The 18,969-nt window shown below is 46.7% G+C and overlaps 1 protein-coding gene across 1 annotated transcript; it reads left to right on the top strand.

Moving 5' to 3' along the window:
- The first annotated feature begins 1,090 nt into the window (after positions 1 to 1,090).
- DDB2 (damage specific DNA binding protein 2) lies at positions 1,091 to 18,925 on the top strand. Its single transcript, XM_066251460.1, has 10 exons — positions 1,091 to 2,013; positions 3,145 to 3,281; positions 4,034 to 4,225; positions 13,601 to 13,746; positions 15,398 to 15,497; positions 15,586 to 15,763; positions 16,076 to 16,218; positions 17,851 to 18,015; positions 18,160 to 18,205; positions 18,514 to 18,925. Exons 1-10 carry the CDS (start codon positions 1,887 to 1,889, stop codon positions 18,561 to 18,563), a joined length of 1,284 nt encoding a protein of 427 aa, XP_066107557.1. The 5' UTR covers positions 1,091 to 1,886; the 3' UTR covers positions 18,564 to 18,925.
- Positions 18,926 to 18,969: the final 44 nt, after the last annotated feature.

Here is an 18,969-nt window from a genome sequence, read left to right on the forward strand (position 1 = left end):
TATCCACTGTACCACCACAGGTCAGGCTTTTTTAAAAAATTTATTTTATTTATTTATTTTTGTATTTTTCTGAAGTTGGAAATGGAGGCAGTCAGATGGACTCCTGCATGTGCCCAACCGGGATCCACCCAGCATGCCCACCAGGGGGCGATGCTCCACCCACCAGGAGGCCTCGCTCTGTTGCAACCAGAGCCATTCTAGCGCCTGAGGCAGAGGCCACAGAGCCATCCTCAGCACCCGCGCCAACTTTGCTCCAGTGGAGCCTCGGCTGTGGGAGGGGAAGAGAGAGACAGAGAGGAAGGAGAGGAGGAGGGGTGGAGAAGCAGATGGGCGCTTCTCCTGTGTGCCCTGGCCGGGAATCGAACCTGGGACTCCTGCACGCCAGGCCGACACTCTACCACTGAGCTAACCGGCCAAGGCATTTATTCATTTTAAAGAGAGAGTGAATGGGAGAGTGAGAAGGATGGCGGGAGCAGGAAGCATCAACTCTCACATGTGCCTTGACCAGGCAATCCCAGGGTTTTGAACTGGCAACCTTAGGGTTCCAGGTCGACACTTTATCCACTGCGCCACCACAGGTCAGGCTCGAAGACTATTTTTTTAAATTTTGGTTGGCATGCCACAATTTAGTACTCAACTGTGTTCTATCTTGAATTATTTGACTTGTTTCACAAGTATTTTTCTTCTTCTTCCAGGTTGTAAGACTTTCAGGAGCCCAGTCATTTCTTATATTTCAATATCCCCAGAAATAAGTACCCCGCTGGGGAGTAACTAATGGCTGGTCTGAATGAAGGGGGCCATGTTGCTTTTGTAACACAGCTCTGAAAACAGCAAGTCAGCAAGGGAGATGCCACCAGCTTGCTTCCCAGGTGGTTGCCACTGATAACACTAAGGTGATCAACCCATCTAAAGAGCACTTCCGAATTTTTCATCGGGAGCATTCGTTTCTTTCCAAGAGTAATATTTTGAAATGTCTTTCATCTCTACCTGTCTTTGAGTGTAGGTTCTACCATTAATGCATCTAGGTCTCCTCTCACCCTACCAAGGCGCCTGGCACGGACTTAACAGATGGAAGAAATGGCCCAGCTACTAACCCCACCTCCAGCCTGGTTCTTCGCAGAAAGCGTGGTGCATCCTCTCGGGCCAGACGGGAAAGCGCAGCCTCAGCTCTGAGGCTCATTGCCTTGGCGTTTGGCTCAAGTCAGGGAATAAGACCTCTAAGCCGGGTTGGCCCGCACGCCCTGCACCGCATCACTGCCCCAGGCCGCTCCGCAGACGGACACTGCAGGTTTGGGGATAGCTGCGCATTTCAATCAGTCTCCGCAGAGGAGCTGAGAGATTCCGCTGAGGTGGAGGGCTATAACACGCGACATCGAACGCGAAACTTGCGGACGGGACAGTGCTAGAGCGCGCGAGATCGCTAATAAAAAGACCGAGGAGGCGGAGCCGAATCTTTGATTGGCGTGTGGTCTTCGCGGGACACGCGGAGGCCTGGCAGCGTCGCATCTAAGAAGGCTTCAAGTTGGGTGGCTTAGCACTGCCAGCCATCTTTATTTCTGGCAAGTCAGCTGACTGTACTGGAGCAGAGCCAATACTTAGGCGAGATCCTGTTTCTCTAGGGAGCTCAAGATCCCCAACCCTCGTACATTTCCCATCTCTCCGCGCGCGCCCCGCCTTCCCGGGAGAGGCGGGGTCTCTCCGAGAGGGGCGGGGCCGGAACTAGGCGCTAGTTTGGAAGCCGGTAGCCTGTTTGGCGGGAAGTTGTCTTGTTTGGCGGGAAGTTGGCCCAGTTCCCCGGTGCCCGCCCTTTTCCTTTTCAGAGGCTTCTCGATCTTCCTTTCATAATCTCAGCATACGGTATAGTACTCCTTTGTACGGAGGACGCGATGGCTCCCAGGAAACGCCCAGAAACCCGACAGACCTCCGAGATGGTTTTGCGCCCCAAGAGCAAGAGGAGCAGAAGCCCCCAAGAGCTGGAGCCCGAGGCCAAGAAGCTTTGTGGGAAGGGCTCTGGTACTGCCTGCGCCTGCTGCTTTCATAATTCCGCCATTTGGGTTCTCACGCAGGAGGCTGGAGTGGGGGATGGGTGCTTCTAGGTTCCCGAGGCTTTCGGAGTTTCAGATGTCGCAGGCTGTGTATTTTGTCAGCAGGTCCTTTGACGCCCTATAGTTTGAGTTTGGGCTTAACCTCCCTCAGGTCACAGGAAGAGGCAGATGAGCTCCATTACATCATACACAGCAGACTGCAAATTTCTGGTTTGTACCAGGATTTTTACACACCGAGGATTGCTTAAAATAATCCCACCGTGCCTGGTGGTGTGTGTAGATCTAGGTTCTTTGTTTTCAGCTGTGAGAGCCCTCAACTTCCTTCCTTCCTTCAAAAACCCATTCTCCGAGGTTTCTTGATATTGAACCCACAGCTATAAGGAGCATAGGGGAACTCGAAAGACTGGAGCAGGAGGTTATTGACAAAATGTTTCCTTGGTCCACAAGAAGAATTAGTTGTCAAGAGGCCAGCTCCATAGAGACCAGCTCCTCAAATACATGTTGGTAATCCAGAGTTGCTTGACTCCTAGTGTAAGTGCATCTACTTCTCCTAAAGTAGCCTAGTTCATTTAGAGCTGTGTCAGGTGCTCTAGATCCTGCTGGTTTCCAGGACAGATTGGACTTGGAGCCAACAACTGGTCCGCTCTACATTATTTTAATACAAGATTTAAAGATACTTCTTTCTCCGAACACTCACTTCTATGCTATACAAAAAAACAAAACAAAACCACTTAGCATGCATTATATAGGCTTTTTAAATTGTCACCCAAACTTGTCACAAGTTTTCCAGCCCAAACTGGGAAGAGTTCTGCATATACTTTATTCTTGTATGTTTCTTTATTCTTGTATGTTTCTCAGCTCAGGAACCCTGCAAAAGCATATTTTCACTTCAGAATTACTATTTTGGGGAAGAAGCTGAATCCCTACGCACCATTTCTTGTGCTGGGTGAGACTGAGCAGACTAAGAAAAAACCTTAGGAGGCGATGAGACAGATTGGCTGTGCCGAATGAAACAATGGCTTTCTTTCCTGGATTTTCGCAGAATAACCTGTCTTGAGTGAGATCAGGGAGGAAAATATGTGTTTGTTCTACTTGGCAGGTTCTAGCAGAAGATTTGACTCAGGCTGCCTTTGGGCGGGGTTGGCTAGCCTGCAGGTCCCGCTGCGGTGCAGGAACATCGTCAGGGCCCTGCATCAGCCTAACCTGGGCAGAACTGCCTGGCCATCACTACAGCAGGTGAGGCGTTTCCTGGCTGAGGTGCTCAAGGGTTTGCATGGTGCTTTTGTATAACTAGGTGCTCCAGAATTAGATGCTGAATTGGTTCATTGGGTTTTCAGAGGTGTTAGGTCAGCCCTACCTTTTTTGTTTGGTCTGCTGGACACTCAGCCAGGCAGAAGTTTTATGCTGTAAAAGTCGCAGCTGGAACGCACTCTGCCCTCTTGCTTTCCAAGACCAGTTCATGTATATTGCAAATATTTTCATGTACAGAGCCAGGCAGTTCATTTTCCTTTGGAGGGGAGATCTTGGCCTCAGGGTTTAACCTACGGAGGAGGCACAGATTGGCAGTTTACCTAGGACTTGGGTTTTTGTATTTTTTATTTTTATTTTTTTAGGTGAGAGGAGGGGAGATAGCGAGGCAGACTCCTGCAGGTTCCCTGACAGGGGATCTATCTGGCAACCCCATCTGGGGCTGATGCTTGAGTACCAAGTTATTTTAGCACCTGAGGCTGACAGGCTTGGACCAACTGAGCTATCTGCAGTGCCCAGGGCCACGCTCAAACCAATTGAGCCTCTGGCTATGGGAGGTGAAGAGGAAGAGAAGGGGAGAGGGAGATGAGAAGAAGCAGATGGTCGCTTCTCCTGTGTGCCCTGCCTGGGAATCAAACCCAGGATGTCCATATGCCAGGCCAACAGTCTATCCACTGAGCCATCGGCCAGGGCCAGGACTTGGGTTTTAATTCAACTTAATTCTTTTCTCTCTGTGTCAGGGTCTCCAGCAGTCCTTTTTGCACTCTCTGGCTTCTTACCGGATATCCCAAAAGGCTGCCCCCTTTGACAGGAGGGCCACATCCTTGGCATGGCACCCAACTCACCCCAGCACCGTGGCCGTGGGTTCCAAAGGGGGAGATATCATGCTCTGGAACTTTGGCATAAAGGACAAACCTACCTTCATTAAAGGGGTGAGCAGTCCCTGTGCCAGATAACTGTTCTGAAAAGGTATTGAAGCAATGAAAAGTCGACCAATAAAAGGGAGATGTTTGGGATCAAACGTAAGTGTAGGTATTTTCAAACAAGTAAATGATGATGATACTCCAATCTTTATTGAGCGCCTGCCCGTAGAATATTAGAAGCTATAAAATATTGATCACTCTGGTAAGTCTTCACCTAGAATAGAATCTAAGCCCCTTCATAACCCTTGATCTCATCTTGTACTGCTCTATTTCCTCACTTCCTATGCTTTAGCCACACTGGCTATTTCTGTTTCTGAAACTGGGTCTTTACCCTTGGCTGTTCCTATTGGCTGGAGTGCTCTTTCCTATGGTCTTCTCATGGTTGGTTCCCTTTTATTAGTCAGGCCTCAGCTCAATATACTTCAAATAGCTCTCACTGATCACTCTGTCTAAAATAGCCTCCACCCCAGCCAATCACTCCCTATCCCCCTGCTTCACTTTCCTCCCACAATGTTTTTCAATACCTGAACTGTTTTACTTATTTACTTACTTTGCCCACTGGAGAGTAAACTCCCTGATGTCAGGGACCTTGTCTTTCTGTATACTACTTTATCCCCGGAGCCTAGAAGCCTGTAGCTGGTTTATATTCCTTTATTGGATAATGTGTAATGTACACAGGTCATTGTATGGCTCTCAAGGAATTACATTTGAAAATATGTGGCATTCATGGCTCTCAGCCAAAAAGGTTCCCATCCCCTGGTATAGGCAGTCCCCAAGTTATGAACGGGGTCGGCTCTGTAGGTTTGTTTGTAAGTTGAATTTGTATATAAGTTGGAACAGGTACATTTACCTATTAAATGCAGCTTAGATGTTTGTCTTAACATAGTGTTTATTTTTACTTTTCCATGCATATAAATACTTACATTTTCAAAGCTACAGAACCTATCTCATTTGTAACCCAGGGACTTCCTGTACTTTAAATGACATCTGCTGCCAACTCTGCTCTCATCCTTTTGTTTCTCTTTTCATGATTTCCATGATTTTTCTCTTTTTCTTCTTGCTGCTTTAAAAATGACCATGACTTTCTTGGTGTTTTTTCTATGTTTCTTCTGCTTGAGGTTCATTGAGCTTCTTGGATGTGTGAGTTTATAATTGTCATCAAATTTTGAAAAATTTAGAGCACTCTTCAAATAATTTTTTCTCTCCCCCATCTTTTATTTTTCTGGGCCTCCAATTACATGTATGTTAGGCTACTAGAATTGTCCTGTGTGTCATCAATGTACTGTTCATAGTTGGAAGCATAAATTCACATTAATTTTAATAGTTTATTTGAGGTTTGAAATGTTTCCTACACTGTCTTTTTAATTTTATTTATTTATTTATTTATTTTATGACAGAGAGAGTCAGAGAGAGGGACAGACAGGAAGGGAGAGAGATGAGAAGTATCAATTCTTCGTTGCGGCCCCTTATTTGTCCGTCGATTGCCTTCTCATGTATGCCTTGATGGGGGGGGCTAAAGAGTAACCCCTTGCTTGAGCCAGCAACCCTAGGCCCAAGCTGGTGAGCCTTGCTCAAACCAGATGAGTCCGCACTCAAGCTGGCGACCTCAGGGTCTTGAACCTGGTTCTTCTTCATCCCAGTCTGATGCTCTATCCACTGCGCCACCACCTGGTCAGGCCTACACAATCTTGTCATCTACAAATAATGAAAGTTTGATTTCTTCCTTTACTATTGTTACACTGTTTTACTTTATTCTATTGACAAAGCAATCTAGTACATTATTGAATATTGATGATAGCAGACATATTTGTCTAATTCTTGATCATAGAAGACTTGTTTTTTGTTTATATTTATTTATCTTTTAGGTGAGAAGAAGGGAGATAGTGAGGCAGACTCCCACATGCACCCTGACCAGGACCCAACTGACAGCCCCATCTAGGATCAATGCTCAAGTGCTGAGCTATTTTTAGTGCCTGAGGCTATTGTGCTCTGACGGAGCTATCTTCAGCACCCTAGGCCACACTCAAATCAACTGAGCCACTAGCTACGGGAGGGGAAGAGGGGGAAAAGAAGAGGGAGGGAGGGAAGATGGTGGGAGAAGCAGATGGTCGCTTCTCCTATGTGCCCTGACCAGGAATTGAACATATGCCAGCCTGATGCTCTACCACTGGCCAAGGCCAGAAGACTTATATTTTATCATTAAGTATAATTTCTGCTACTTTTTTTGTTTGTTTGTTTGTTTGTTTTTTACAGAGACAGAGAGAGAGTCAGAGAGAGGGATAGACAGGGACAGACAGGCAGGAATGGAGAGATGAGAAACAGTCAATCATCAGTTTCTCATTGCGCATTGCGACACCTTAGTTGTTCATTGATTGCTTTCTCATATGTGCCTCGACCATGGGGCTACAGCAGACCAAGTAACCCCTTGCTGGAGCCAGCGACCTTGGGTCCAAGCTGGTGAGCTTTTTGCTCAAACCAGATGAGCCCACTCTCAAGCTGGGGGCCTCGAGGTCTCGAACCTGGGTCCTCGGCATCCCAGTCCGACGCTCTATCCACTGCGCCACCGCCTGGTCAGGCTCTGCTACTTTTTATGGTGGTAAAATATACATAATAGCGTGACCTGTGGTGGCGCAGTGGATAAAGCATTGACCTGGAATGCTGAGGTTGCCTGTTCAAAACCCTGGGCTTGCCTGGTGAAGGCACATGGGGGGGTTGATGCTTCCTGCTCCTCCCCACTTTCTCTCTCTCTCTCCTCTCTGAAATGAATAAATAAATAAATTTTAAAATATATATACATAATGTAAAATTTATTATTTTAACCATTTTTAAGTGTACAATTATTCAATGGCATTAAGTACATTTACATTATCACCACTATTCATCTCCAGAAGTTCTTAATCATCCCAAAATAAAACTCTGTATCCATTAAACAATGGCTCTCTAGCCCTGGCCGGTTGGCTCAGCGGTAGAGCGTCGGCCTAGCGTGCGGAGGACCTGGGTTTGATTCCAGCCAGGGCACACAGGAGAAGCGCCCATTTGCTTCTCCACCCCTCCGCCGCGCCTTCCTCTCTGTCTCTCTCTTCCCCTCCCACAGCCAAGGCTCCATTGGAGCAAAGATGGCCCGGGCGCTGGGGATGGCTCCTTGGCCTCTGCCTCAGGTGCTAGAGTGGCTCTGGTCGCAACATGGCCACGCCCAAGATGCACAGAGCATCGCCCCCTGGTGGGCATGCTGGGTGGATCCTGGTCAGGCGCATGCGGGAGTCTGTCTGATGGTCTCTCCCTGTTTCCAGCTTCAGAAAAATGCAAAAAAAAAACAAAAACAAAAAAACAATGGCTCTCTATTATCCTTTCCCCCAGCCCCACTAATCTTCCCGACTCTGTGAATTTGACCCTGCTAGGCACCTCATATAAATGGAGTCATACAATATTTATCATTCTGGATTCTGGCTTTTTCCTTAGCAGAATGTTTTCAAGGTGCATCCGTATTCTAGCATGTATCAGTACTTCAGTTCCTTTTTATAGCTGAGATAGAGTCTATCATGTGGATATACCACTTTTTATTTACCTATTGATTTGTTCATGGACATTTGGGTTGTTTCCACCTTTTGCTATTATTAATACTACTGCTATGAACATTCTTGTGCAGGTTTTTGTTTGAACATGTTTTCATTTCTTTTGGGTGTATACTTAAGAGCTTGTTTGTTGTTTTCTTTTTTTTTAATTTTGGTTTTGTTTCTTCTATTTTTCTGAAGTGAGAAGCAGGGAGGCAGACAGACAGACTCCTGCATGCACCCGACCAGGATCCACCCGGAATGCCCACCAGGGGGCGGTGCTCTGCCCATTTGGGCCATTGCTCTGATGCGACTGGAGCCATTCTAGCGCCTGAGGCAGAGGCCATGGAGCCATCCTCTGCACCCAGGCCAACTTTGCGCCAATGGAGCCTTGGCTGCAGGAGGGGAAGAGAGAGTTAGAGAGAAAGGAGAAGGGATGGGTGGAAAAGCAGGTGGGTGCTTCTCCTGTGTGCCCTGACCGGGAATCGAACCCAGGACTTCCACATGCTGGGCCAACACTACCGCTGAGTCAACCAGCCAGGGCCAGAGCTTGTTTGTTTTTAAATACTCTTTATCATATTAAATTCCCCTTTTGTTCCTAGTTTGCCAAGAGTTCTTATTAGGAATAATTAAATTTCATCAGATATTTTTTTGTATCTATTGATGTTAGTAAGCGTATGATTTTTCCCCTTTTTCCTGTTTATGTGGTAAACTATACTAATTGTTTTTTTGTTTTGGTTTATTAGTTATATTCCTTTGTTTTTGTTTAAATTTAAAATTATTTTTTCACTTTTTTTACAATTACTATTATATGTCTAGCTGGTGATACTGCTTCTGATAAAAGCACATAACCTAAAATTGATCATCTGAACCATTTTTTTTTTTTTACAGAGACAGAGAGAAGGATAGACAGGGACAGACAGACAGGAACGGAGAGATGAGAAGCATCAATCATTAGTTTCTTGTTGCACATTGCGACACCTTAGTTGTTCATTGATTGCTTTCTCATATGTGCCTTGACCGTGGGCCTTCAGCAGACCGAGTAACTCCTTGCTCGAGCCAGCAACCCTGGGCTCAAGCTGGTGAGCTTTTGCTCAAACCAGATGAGCCCGCACTCAAGCCAGTGACCTCGGGGTCTTAAACCTAGGTCCTCCACATCCCAGTCCGACGCTCCATCCATTGCGCCACCGCCTGGTCAGGCTGAACCATTTTTAAGTATACAGTTCACTAGTGTTAACTATATTCACATTATTGTGTAAGACATCTCTAGCACTTTTTCATCTTGTGAAACTGAAACTACACCCATTTAATAATAATTACCCACTTCCCCTGTCCCCCCAGCCCTTGGTAGCCACCATTCTTTTTTCTGTTTCTATGAGTTTGAACTACTTTGGTTACTCCTAAGTTTTGATGCTGAGGTTATGTGGGAGAATGTTCTTGTAGGAAATAAGGGTAGGGCAACAGTAGGCTTACAATTGTGAGTATGTGAAATGGAGTACTCTTGTATTATTGCTTATTAATTATTTTATTATTTTGCATACAAACAACTGTAAACCTACTTTTGCACCATCTTGTATTCAGTAAATTATTTGAGGATGGATGAGACAGCATGTTGGCAATTTGTTATCAAATGGTTCCAGAAAAGTAGTTCTTTGTACTATTCTTGCAACTTTTTTGTGAGTTTGAGATAGTTTGAAAATAAAATTTTAACCTGACCAGGCGTTGATGCAGTTGGTAGAGTGTTGGTCTGGGACACTGAGGACCCAGGTTCAAAACCCGAGGTTGCTGGCTTGAGCGCCGGCTCCTTCTGCTTGAGAGCAAGCTCACCAGTTTGTGTGCGGAGTTGCTGGCTTCAGCATGGGATCATAAACATGATCCCAAGGTCTCTGGCTTGAGCAAGGGGTCACTGGATCAGCTGGAGGCCCCCAGTCAAGGCACATATGAGAAAGCAATCAATGAACAACTAAAAGGTGCTGCAACTATGCTGATGCTTCTCATCTCTCCCTTCCTGTCTCTCTGTCTTTGTTCATGTCTCTCCCTCTCTCTCTCTTGCTAAAAAAATAAATTAAATTAAATTAAATTTCGAAGAGATTGATACTACTTTTTCCTTAAATATTTAGTATATTTACAAGTGAAGCCACCAAGATCTAGAATTAACTTTGCAAGAAAGTTTTTAGTTGTGAATTCAATTTCTTTAATAGATATCAGACAATTCAGATTTTTCTCTTTCATCTTTATTTTGGCAAGTTTGTATTTGCTAGGAATTTGCCCATTTCATCTAAATTTTCAAATTTATTGGCATAAGATTATTTATATCCTCTTACCTTTTAAAGTGTCTTAAGATTTATAGTGATGTCCTTTTTTTCCACCCATTAAATTGCTTATTTGTGGAAATGATGAATGAGACAGCATGTTGGCAATTTGTTATCAAATGGTTCCAGAAAAGTAGTTCTTTCTGCTATTCTTGCAACTTTTCTGTGAGTTTGAGAGTTGAAAATAAAAGTTCAGCCTGACCAGGCGATGGTGCAGTTGGTCGAGTTTCACAAGAGGGTTATTAATTTTATTAGTCTTTTTATGGAACCAACTTTTGGCTGTGTTGACTCTCCACACTATATTTGTTTTGTTTAATTAATTTTTTTTTTTTACTCTCTTTGACTTTAGTTTCCTGTTTTATAACTTTTTGAGATGGATGTTTGAGTCATTGATTTTCTGCCTTTCACTTATTGCAAATAATGTTGCAATGGATATTTATGTATAAACTTTTGCATGAACGTATTAATTTCTCTTGGTATATATAGGGGTAGACTTGCTGGGTCATATGGTAACTCTGCATTTAATTTTTTGAAGAATTGCCAGACTGTTTTCCAAAGTGCCTGAACCATTTTACATTCTTTAAAGACATGTTTTATCAAGCTTTTCTAGTTCTCAACAGAAGGATGGCTGACTATGACAAGCTAACCCATCATCACTAGGATTGGAAGTCTCAAATATATGTGTGTGTGTGTGTGTGTGTGTGTGTGTATATATATATATATAATTTTTTTTTTTTGTCCAGGTTTTATTAGTCCTTCTCAGTGCAAAAATTGGTCATAAGCACTCAGTCCAACCAGGAGAACACACGTGCATTTTAACTTAAAATATTTACATATGTGTTTATTACTCATGCTTTTTTTTTTTAACATTTTGTTTTTTTGTTTTTTTACAGAGAGAGTCAGAGAGAGAGGGACAGACAGACAGGAACAGAGAGAGATGACAAGCATCAATTATTAGTTTTTCGTTGCAACACCTTAGTTGTTCATTGATTGCTTTCTCATATGTGCCCTGACTGTGGGGCTACAGCAGACTGAGTAACCCCTTGCTCGAGCCAGCGACCTTGGGTCCAAGCTGGTGAGCTTTGCTCAAACCAGATGAGCCCGCGCTCAAGCTGGCGACCTCGGGGTCTCGAACCTGGGTCGTCCGCGTCCCAGCCTGATACTCCATCCACTGCGCCACCGCCTGGTCAGGCTATTATTTATTTATTTATTTTTAAAAATATTTTATTTATTCATTTTAGAGAAGGGGAGAGAGAGAGGAAGGGGAGGAGCAGGAAGCATCAACTCCCATATGTGCCTTGACTGGGCAAGCCCAGGGTTTCGAACTGGCGACCTCAGCGTTCCAGGTCGACGCTTTATCCACTGCGCCACCACAAGTCAGGCTGGTCAGGCTATTAGCTTTGACATAGAGTTTGTCCTTTTCTTAGAGTGAGGTCCGCTGGTTAGGGCTCACCTGGTCTTACATAAACTGAGCACACAGTGTGGTCTTTAATGGCCTTGTTTCCATTTCCTAAAGTAGAAACAGAATGTTAAGATAGTTTTGAAGCAACTTGATTGTAGACTCTTTTAAAATTTGTATTATTTCCCACTCTAGTTGTTTATAAGTATCTCATCCATGCTAATTTGACAACTATTATTTTTATTTTTTTTTAAATTTTTTTTATTTTTTGCATTTTTCTGAAGCTGGAAACAGGGAGAGACAGTCAGACAGACTCCCACATGCGCCCGACCGGGATCCACCCAGCACGCCCACCAGGGGGCGACGCTCTGCCCACCAGGGGGCGATGCTCTGCCCATCCTGGGCGTCGCCATGTTGCGACCAGAGCCACTCTAGCACCTGGGGCAGAGGCCACAGAGCCATCCCCAGTGCCCGGGCCATCTTTGCTCCAATGGAGCCTTGGCTGCGGGAGGGGAAGAGAGAGACAGAGAGGAAGGCGCGGCGGAGGGGTGGAGAAGCAAATGGGCGCTTCTCCTATGTGCCCTGGCCGGGAATCGAACCCGGGTCCTCCGCACGCTAGGCCGACGCTCTACCGCTGAGCCAACCGGCCAGGGCCGACAACTATTATTTTTAGCAATTCATCTTTACCTAATTTTCCCAAAGTATTCAACATGGCTTGCATAGAAATAACAATGGTCTTTTTTTTTTGCATGTATTTCATCAGTTTAATTAAATTACATGTTTAATTGAGTGTTTAAATGTTTAATAAAAACATGTGGTTAAATTACATGTTTAATTGAATTACATAGTTATAAAGTAAAACCGGCATATACAGGTTCAAGAACAAACGTGACTAACCACTGTAAGCACTGAATTCAGCTGGTGGGAACAGAAGATGATCTTACTAGCATCAGATTTTTCAGACCAGGGGCACTGAATGTTTATGGAGGGCATGGAGAGGGCCGGTCAGCCTGCGGGGCGAGTGAGGTGGTGTTGTGTAAGAGACCTTGCAGAGCTCCATGAGGCTAAGACAGCAGGAGCACAAGGAGGAAGTGGAGAAGGAGTTCCTGGGGATGTAAAATTCTTGCCGGGAGAGAGACAGGAACATTGAGCTGCTCCTGTGTGTGCCCTGGCCAGGAATTGAACCAGCAGCCCCTGTGCTCTGGGACAATGCTCCAACCAACTGAGCTATCCAGCCAGGGCTTAATTTTTATTGATTTTTAGAGAAACAGAAAGGAAGGGGATGGGGAGCATTTGCTCTTCCACTCAGTCGTGCATTCTGTGGTTGCTTCCCGTGTGTGTTCTGACCAGGGATTGAACCTGTAACCTTGTTGTTTTAGGACTACACTCTTAACTGACTGAGCCAGCCAGCCAGGGCCATAAAATTCTTAAAACAGTGCCGGGTGTGTAATAGGCATTTAATAATGTTAACTATTGATATTAGGATTATTTTCATTATCAATGTCTGGAAAAAATAGGATCAGATCTGTCTTCCGCCCTTGTAACCCAGCCATTGTTCTGGCTGAAGATCTTCTAAAAACAGCACTGCGATAAACTGGTACCTCCACACAGTGGACTGCTCAGCAATGAGATGGGACCAGCTCTAGAGACACAGCTACTCGGAGGACTCTCAGGGGCACCGTGCTGAGTGAAATGAAAGCCGGTCTCAAGAAGCTGCGTGCTCTATGACCTCTGACCTGACAGTCTGTCAGAGATAAACAGCAGAGCCCAGGAATAGAGGTGGCGGGCAGTATGGCTACAGTGGAACAGCACAAGGGAATTTGGTTAACAGAGCTGTTCTGCATCCTGATTTTGGTGGTGGTTATTCAAATCTATACATGTCTTCAAAGTCGTAGAACTGTATACCCAAAATAACCAAATTTACTATGTGTTAATTTAAGAAATAAAACTAAAACTTTAAGAAATAAAGAGCACTGTGGAGAGCACCCTAGGGTCTAGGCATGCGAACTGGCCTGGCCCCAAGGGCTCCCTGCCTGGTCCTTCTCTCAGGCAGTGTGTGCGCACTGGCCTTGCCCTCCTCCTGGGCCCTCCTCACTCACTGGCTTTTCTCTTCCTGTGTTAGATTGGAGCTGGAGGGAGCATCACTGGGCTGAAGTTTAACCCTCTCAATGGCAACCAGTTTTTCACCTCCTCAATGGAGGGAGCAACTAGGCTGCAGGACTTTAAAGGCAACACTCTCCAAGTTTATACCAACTATGGCACCTGCAAGTGAGTAGTTTAACTACTAGGGGAAAGGGCCTCTAGGCTCTCAGAGCAGTCCTGGCGAGAACATCCATATCCCGATTCTTTCACCCAAACCTGGCCCAGGGAAGTAAGAAAAGGTGTTAGCCATTCTCCACCCTCCATCTCTTTCTCAGCCTCTTTCTTTAGCTGCTTGTACTCTTGTTCAGGTGGGTTACTAATTTGGGGAGGAGTTCTGGAGCTCAGGTGTTCTGTAAGTCATTCCTATATTAGACAAGACCTTGATTCTCACTAGACAGACAAATCAACATGGCGTTGGCCTAGAAAGCCACTGAAAGCCTAGAGCAGGAAATAAGAACTTAAACTTCATGTCCTACCTCCACTTGGGTATGATGGCCCGACCAGTTCCACAGTGGAAGCTTAAATGGATAGAATCACATCCATACAGCACTTTGGACTCCACAAGAAATGTTGTAGAAACTAGAAAATGCTTGTCACTTTCATTTCTAGCCAGAGACACAACCCTGCTCCCTAAGGGGCACTGGATGTTTTCCAGACTGCCCCACAGGGATAAGGAATACATGCACAATCAGGGCAGGATGGGATAGACTCAGCTCTACGTTTCTCTACCACAAGACTCTCCCTCTGGAAGGTATTTATAGGGGATGCAAAAGGCGGTGTAGCCCTGGCCGGTTGGCTCAGTGGTAGAGTGTCAGCCTGGCATATGGAAGTCCCAGGTTCAATTTCTAGCCAGGCACACAGGAGAAGCGCTTGTCTGCTTCTCCACCCTTCTCCCTCTCCTTTCTCTCTCTCTCTCTCTCTCTCTTCCCCTCCTGCAGCCAAGGCTCCATTGGAGCAAAGTTGTCCCAGGCGCTGAGGGCGGCCCCATGGCCTCCACCTCAGGCACTAGAATGGCTCTGGCCACAATGGAGCAATGCCCCAGATGGGCAGAGCATTGCCCCCTAGTGGGCATGCTGGGTGGATCCCGGTCAGGTACATGTGGGAGTCTATCTGTCTGCCTCCCCGCTTCTCACTTCAGAAAAATACAAAAAATAATAAATAAGGCAGTGTAGCAAGGATTTGAGGGTTTGAGAAAAAACATGAATCTTGAGCTCTCCTGGCTGGGAATCAGGATCCCTGAAGCAACACCCTCCCCATTCCCTTCATCCTCAAGGAGTCTGAGGGACAGAAGAGCCAGACAACTTCTGGGTCGTGTGTGCTTTTCTCCCCTAAGTGCTCGGAAGGGGGCAGAAGTTCCTTTCTATCCAGCTCTGAGGAACGCAGCTGGGCAGTCCCTGTTTGGGGTGTCATCTTTGGCTCCTCGGGTGGAGAGTAAAGGGAGAGAATCATGAAGGAGTTTCCCTCAGAACCCAGGGCTGGGTGGGGCAAGCCAACCTGGGGACCTGCCTCATAGCTGATGTTCGGCTGCTTCAGGGACTCATACTAGCTGAGGATCCTGGGCCCAGCGGACAGATTTCCAAGCCCATCACTGCCATTCCCTCTGTCTGGATGGCAGACAAGTCTGAGTCATCTTCACTGGGCTGTCCACAGGACAGTTATTCATTCATTGAACAATACTTATTGAATTTCTCTCTGTGTTAGACACTGGAGCTACAACAGTGAATAAAAGACCTTGCCTCTGTCCCCAAGAAACTTACAGCACAGTCTTTTCCTCTAGCTTCTGGTTTTGCAGTCTGGACGTGTCTGCCGAAAGCCAGATGGTGGTCACAGGAGACAATGTGGGGCACGTGGTCTTGCTGAATATGGACGGCAGGGAGGTGCGTTCCCTGGAGCCCGGCTCCTCCTCCCTCCCTTACCCCAGGCCTCGGTTCTCTGCCCCCACATGAACCGAGCTTTTCTCTGCAGCTCTGGAATCTGAGAATGCACAAAAAGAAAGTGACCCATGTGGCCCTGAACCCACGCTGTGATTGGCTCCTGGCCACAGCCTCTGTAGATCAAACAGTGAAAATCTGGGACCTGCGCCAGGTTAAAGGGAAATCCAGCTTCCTGTACTCCTTGCCTCATCGGCATCCTGTCAATGCAGGTGTGATATACCTTCTCCTTCCTGTAGACCCTGACAACAGCACCGCTTCTGGGGTGTTCCCTCCAAGGCTGGAAGCTGCTAGGTCAAACCTTTACCCCGACAGAATCTGCCAAGCTCTTGTCTTGGAACCTTTCTGACTCGAGCTGCCCCCATCAGCTGCTGAGCTCTAAAATGTTTTTGTTCACACCCCAGCTTCACCTCCTCCCCCTGGGGGAGGGGCGGGAGGGAGGGTGTCCCTGCAAGAGAAGCCTGTGAAGGCCGGGACAGCAGGGGGCCCGTGGCTCCTCAGCTTTGGGGCTTTCCACTTGCTAGCTCATTTCAGTCCTGATGGGGCCCAGCTCCTGACCACCGACCAGAAGAGTGAGATCCGGGTGTACTCAGCTTCCCAGTGGGATCGCCCCCCAAGCCTGATCCCACACCCTCACCGCCACTTCCAGCACCTGACACCCATCAAGGTAAGTGCTGGAGTCAAGAGCTGTGACTATGGGGACAGGCAGGGAGAGGACAGACTACAGAGCCTTTCCTCCCGGATCTCCTGCCCTGACACAAGATAGTCTCTTGCCCCTGGCTGTCTCTGCTCCTTTGTCCCACTTCTGCAACCCCATTTAGCTGGGTTTTCATCTGATAAACTGTTTTCCTGAGTTTTTTCAACTCAGCTCTGATCTCACTGAGGGCACTTTCTGAGTCCTGACCTGCTGTTCTACCCTCAGCTTGTTCCCTGTGTGAATGGCTGATCTACAAGCTACTCTTAGCCTTCTTGTTAATGGTTTCAAACTCCATGGCTTAGTCTTCAGTCCTGTGATTCCTTCCTGCCCAAACCTCTAAGCAGCCTAAACTCTGCCAGTTCTTCCCCTCTACTATTTTATATCCTTCTCCAGAGCTAGAGCCCGTCCTCAGGCCTCCAGTTTCATGCCTACACTTCAGTCAGTATGCACAGTAGTGAGGGGCACCAGTTTCAGGCAGGCAGACCCCTCTGGGTTAGACTCTTGGGCAAATTACTTCAATTTTGGATTTCAGTGTCCTTGTCTATAAAAAGGGAATAATGGTACGAGGGTGTTGTGAGGCTGAATCAGTACCCCTCGAGCATTGATCCATGGCACCATGCCTGCCCCCTAGTAAGTACTCCGTGAACCGTGAGGATTTAGTGTGCGAGTGGCCCACAGACCGCAAGTCAAATCCAAGTTCTCAGGAACATCGAGGTCCTTCACCAGTCTGTGTTCACAGTGATTCATGTGTTGTCATCTCTCACTTCATCTCCAGTGAAGCCAACGTACAGCTTCCCAGGTGTGGCCTGTTTGGGGTTTATTTCCAGGCCTTTGCATCTACCACTTCTTCCTTCCTGCTTACCATAGCTTGCCTCCTTCAAACCTCCCTTGTCAAATTTCTGGGGACAATCCCATCCAGTCTGTCATTCCAGTACCTGTCAGCTTTGTCTGGAGTGGGATAGACCTAGGTCTCCTCCCCTTTCCAGCCACTAGGCGTTTTCTGCTCAGCTCTGTCATTCATGTTGATGGAGACAGCAGTGGGGGTCACTTCAGAACCCACCTCCTTTTGGTTTTGGTTCCCAAAGGCTTTTCCTTTGTTGTAGGCTACTTCTTTGGTTAATGTCTGGGTTAGGCTGATGTTAACATTTATCAGTTGGTATGATCTCAGCAAATGTAAGAGAGAGAAGGCCTGAAGGTGTCCTGAAGGCCAGGGAGGCCAGGTGGGGATTTAAAATTTACAGTGGTAGTGCCTGACCTGTGGTGGTGCAGTGGATAAAGCGTCGACCTGGAACACTGAGGTCACCAGTTCAAAACCCCAGGCTTACCCAGTCAAGGCACACATGGAAGTCGATGCTTCCTGCTCCTCCCCTTCTCTCTCTCTCAATCTCTCTCCTCTCTAAAAATGAATAAAGTCTTTAAAAAAAAATTTACAGTGATAGACATATACACAATTGAAAATCATTCTTGTAGTTTTGTGTGTATTTTATCTCCATTATTAAATCGTTAGGAACTGTATTAACAATTGTTAGTGGCAAATACTTTTGATGTCCCTCTTGATAGTGTTCTGCATTTACTCTTGTGACCAGCCTTTCCATCTCCTAGGCAGCCTGGCATCCTCGGTACAACCTCATTGTTGTGGGCAGATACCCAGATCCTAATTTCAAAAGTTGTACCCCCTATGAATTAAGGACGATTGATGTGTTTGATGGAAGCTCAGGGAAGTTGATGCATCAGCTCTATGACCCAGAATTTTCTGGTATCATTTCGGTGAGGCTTGGGCCCTCAAATCCTAATGGGAGGAGGCAGGGATTCAACCTACCTTATTGACCAAAAATGACCAGCAATTAGTCCTCACATGCCCTTTTCCCATACCTTCACCCCTTCCTCATGCTTTTCCCCTTGTCTCTGCAGCTCAATGAGTTCAACCCTATGGGGGACACGCTGGCCTCTCTGATGGGTGAGTGAAGTAGGTTGTATCTCAGACTGGACAAGCCCGACCCTCCTCCCCTCGGTTCAGTGCAAGCTGAGCTCAGCTTAGCCCTGCACATTCGCCCCAGGGTGGCAGCTGGCAAAGAGGATAACCAGGAGATGGTGGTCTTTTTGGCCTGGGCCCTCCACCCCACTTGCTTTGTCTTGGCCATAGCAATGCCAGCTGCTGTCCAGTTCCCTGGTATATGCTCACCAAGTTCTAGGTTCCCTGGGGCAGCCCCAAGTTGTGAGAGACTGATAACGGAAGGTGAGTCAGACTGGTCTCACTCCTCCTAGGTTATCACGTTCTCATTTGGAGCCAGCAGCAAGCTGGGACGCAGAAATGAGAGACATTAATGGAGCTGTGTGTGCCAAGCAAGGGCTTGGAGCCACGTAAGAAGTCCTGCGAGAAGAGGCGGCTCTGTGTTAAAGGGCCAGCGGTATCCAAGTCGCAGGGTTGGAGCAGGGACGAGTCTGGCGTGACGTACTGAGGGGGGACACGGGCACGTTATTGCTCTGGGCTTAGCTCCAGAAACTTCTCCAGAGTTGGCAACCCAGCTGCCCCAAGGGTCCCCGCTATATCTAGCCTGGAACCAAGCAAGCTTCTCCTGGAGCCAAGATACTGTTCCCTGTGACATGTGGTGGCAGAGTGATCAGGTGGTGGGTTTGGTTTGTGCTCACTGTTGACATGGTCAATAAAACTATACCCAACTGAGCTTCTGAGTGTCCTTCCAGCACTGACCTGGCTAGAGC

Source organism: Saccopteryx bilineata, chromosome 1 (assembly GCF_036850765.1).
Source record: "Saccopteryx bilineata isolate mSacBil1 chromosome 1, mSacBil1_pri_phased_curated, whole genome shotgun sequence".
Taxonomy (NCBI): domain Eukaryota; kingdom Metazoa; phylum Chordata; class Mammalia; order Chiroptera; family Emballonuridae; genus Saccopteryx; species Saccopteryx bilineata.

Coding starts and splice junctions, on each gene's coding strand:
- DDB2 (XM_066251460.1), top strand. CDS start 1,887: ATGGCTCCCAGGAAACGCCCAGAAACCCGACAGACCTCCGAGATGGTT. Junction 13,747..15,397: donor ACCAACTATGGCACCTGCAA/GTGAGTAGTTTA, acceptor CTTTTCCTCTAG/CTTCTGGTTTTGCAGTCTGG. Junction 15,498..15,585: donor TGAATATGGACGGCAGGGAG/GTGCGTTCCCTG, acceptor TTTTCTCTGCAG/CTCTGGAATCTGAGAATGCA.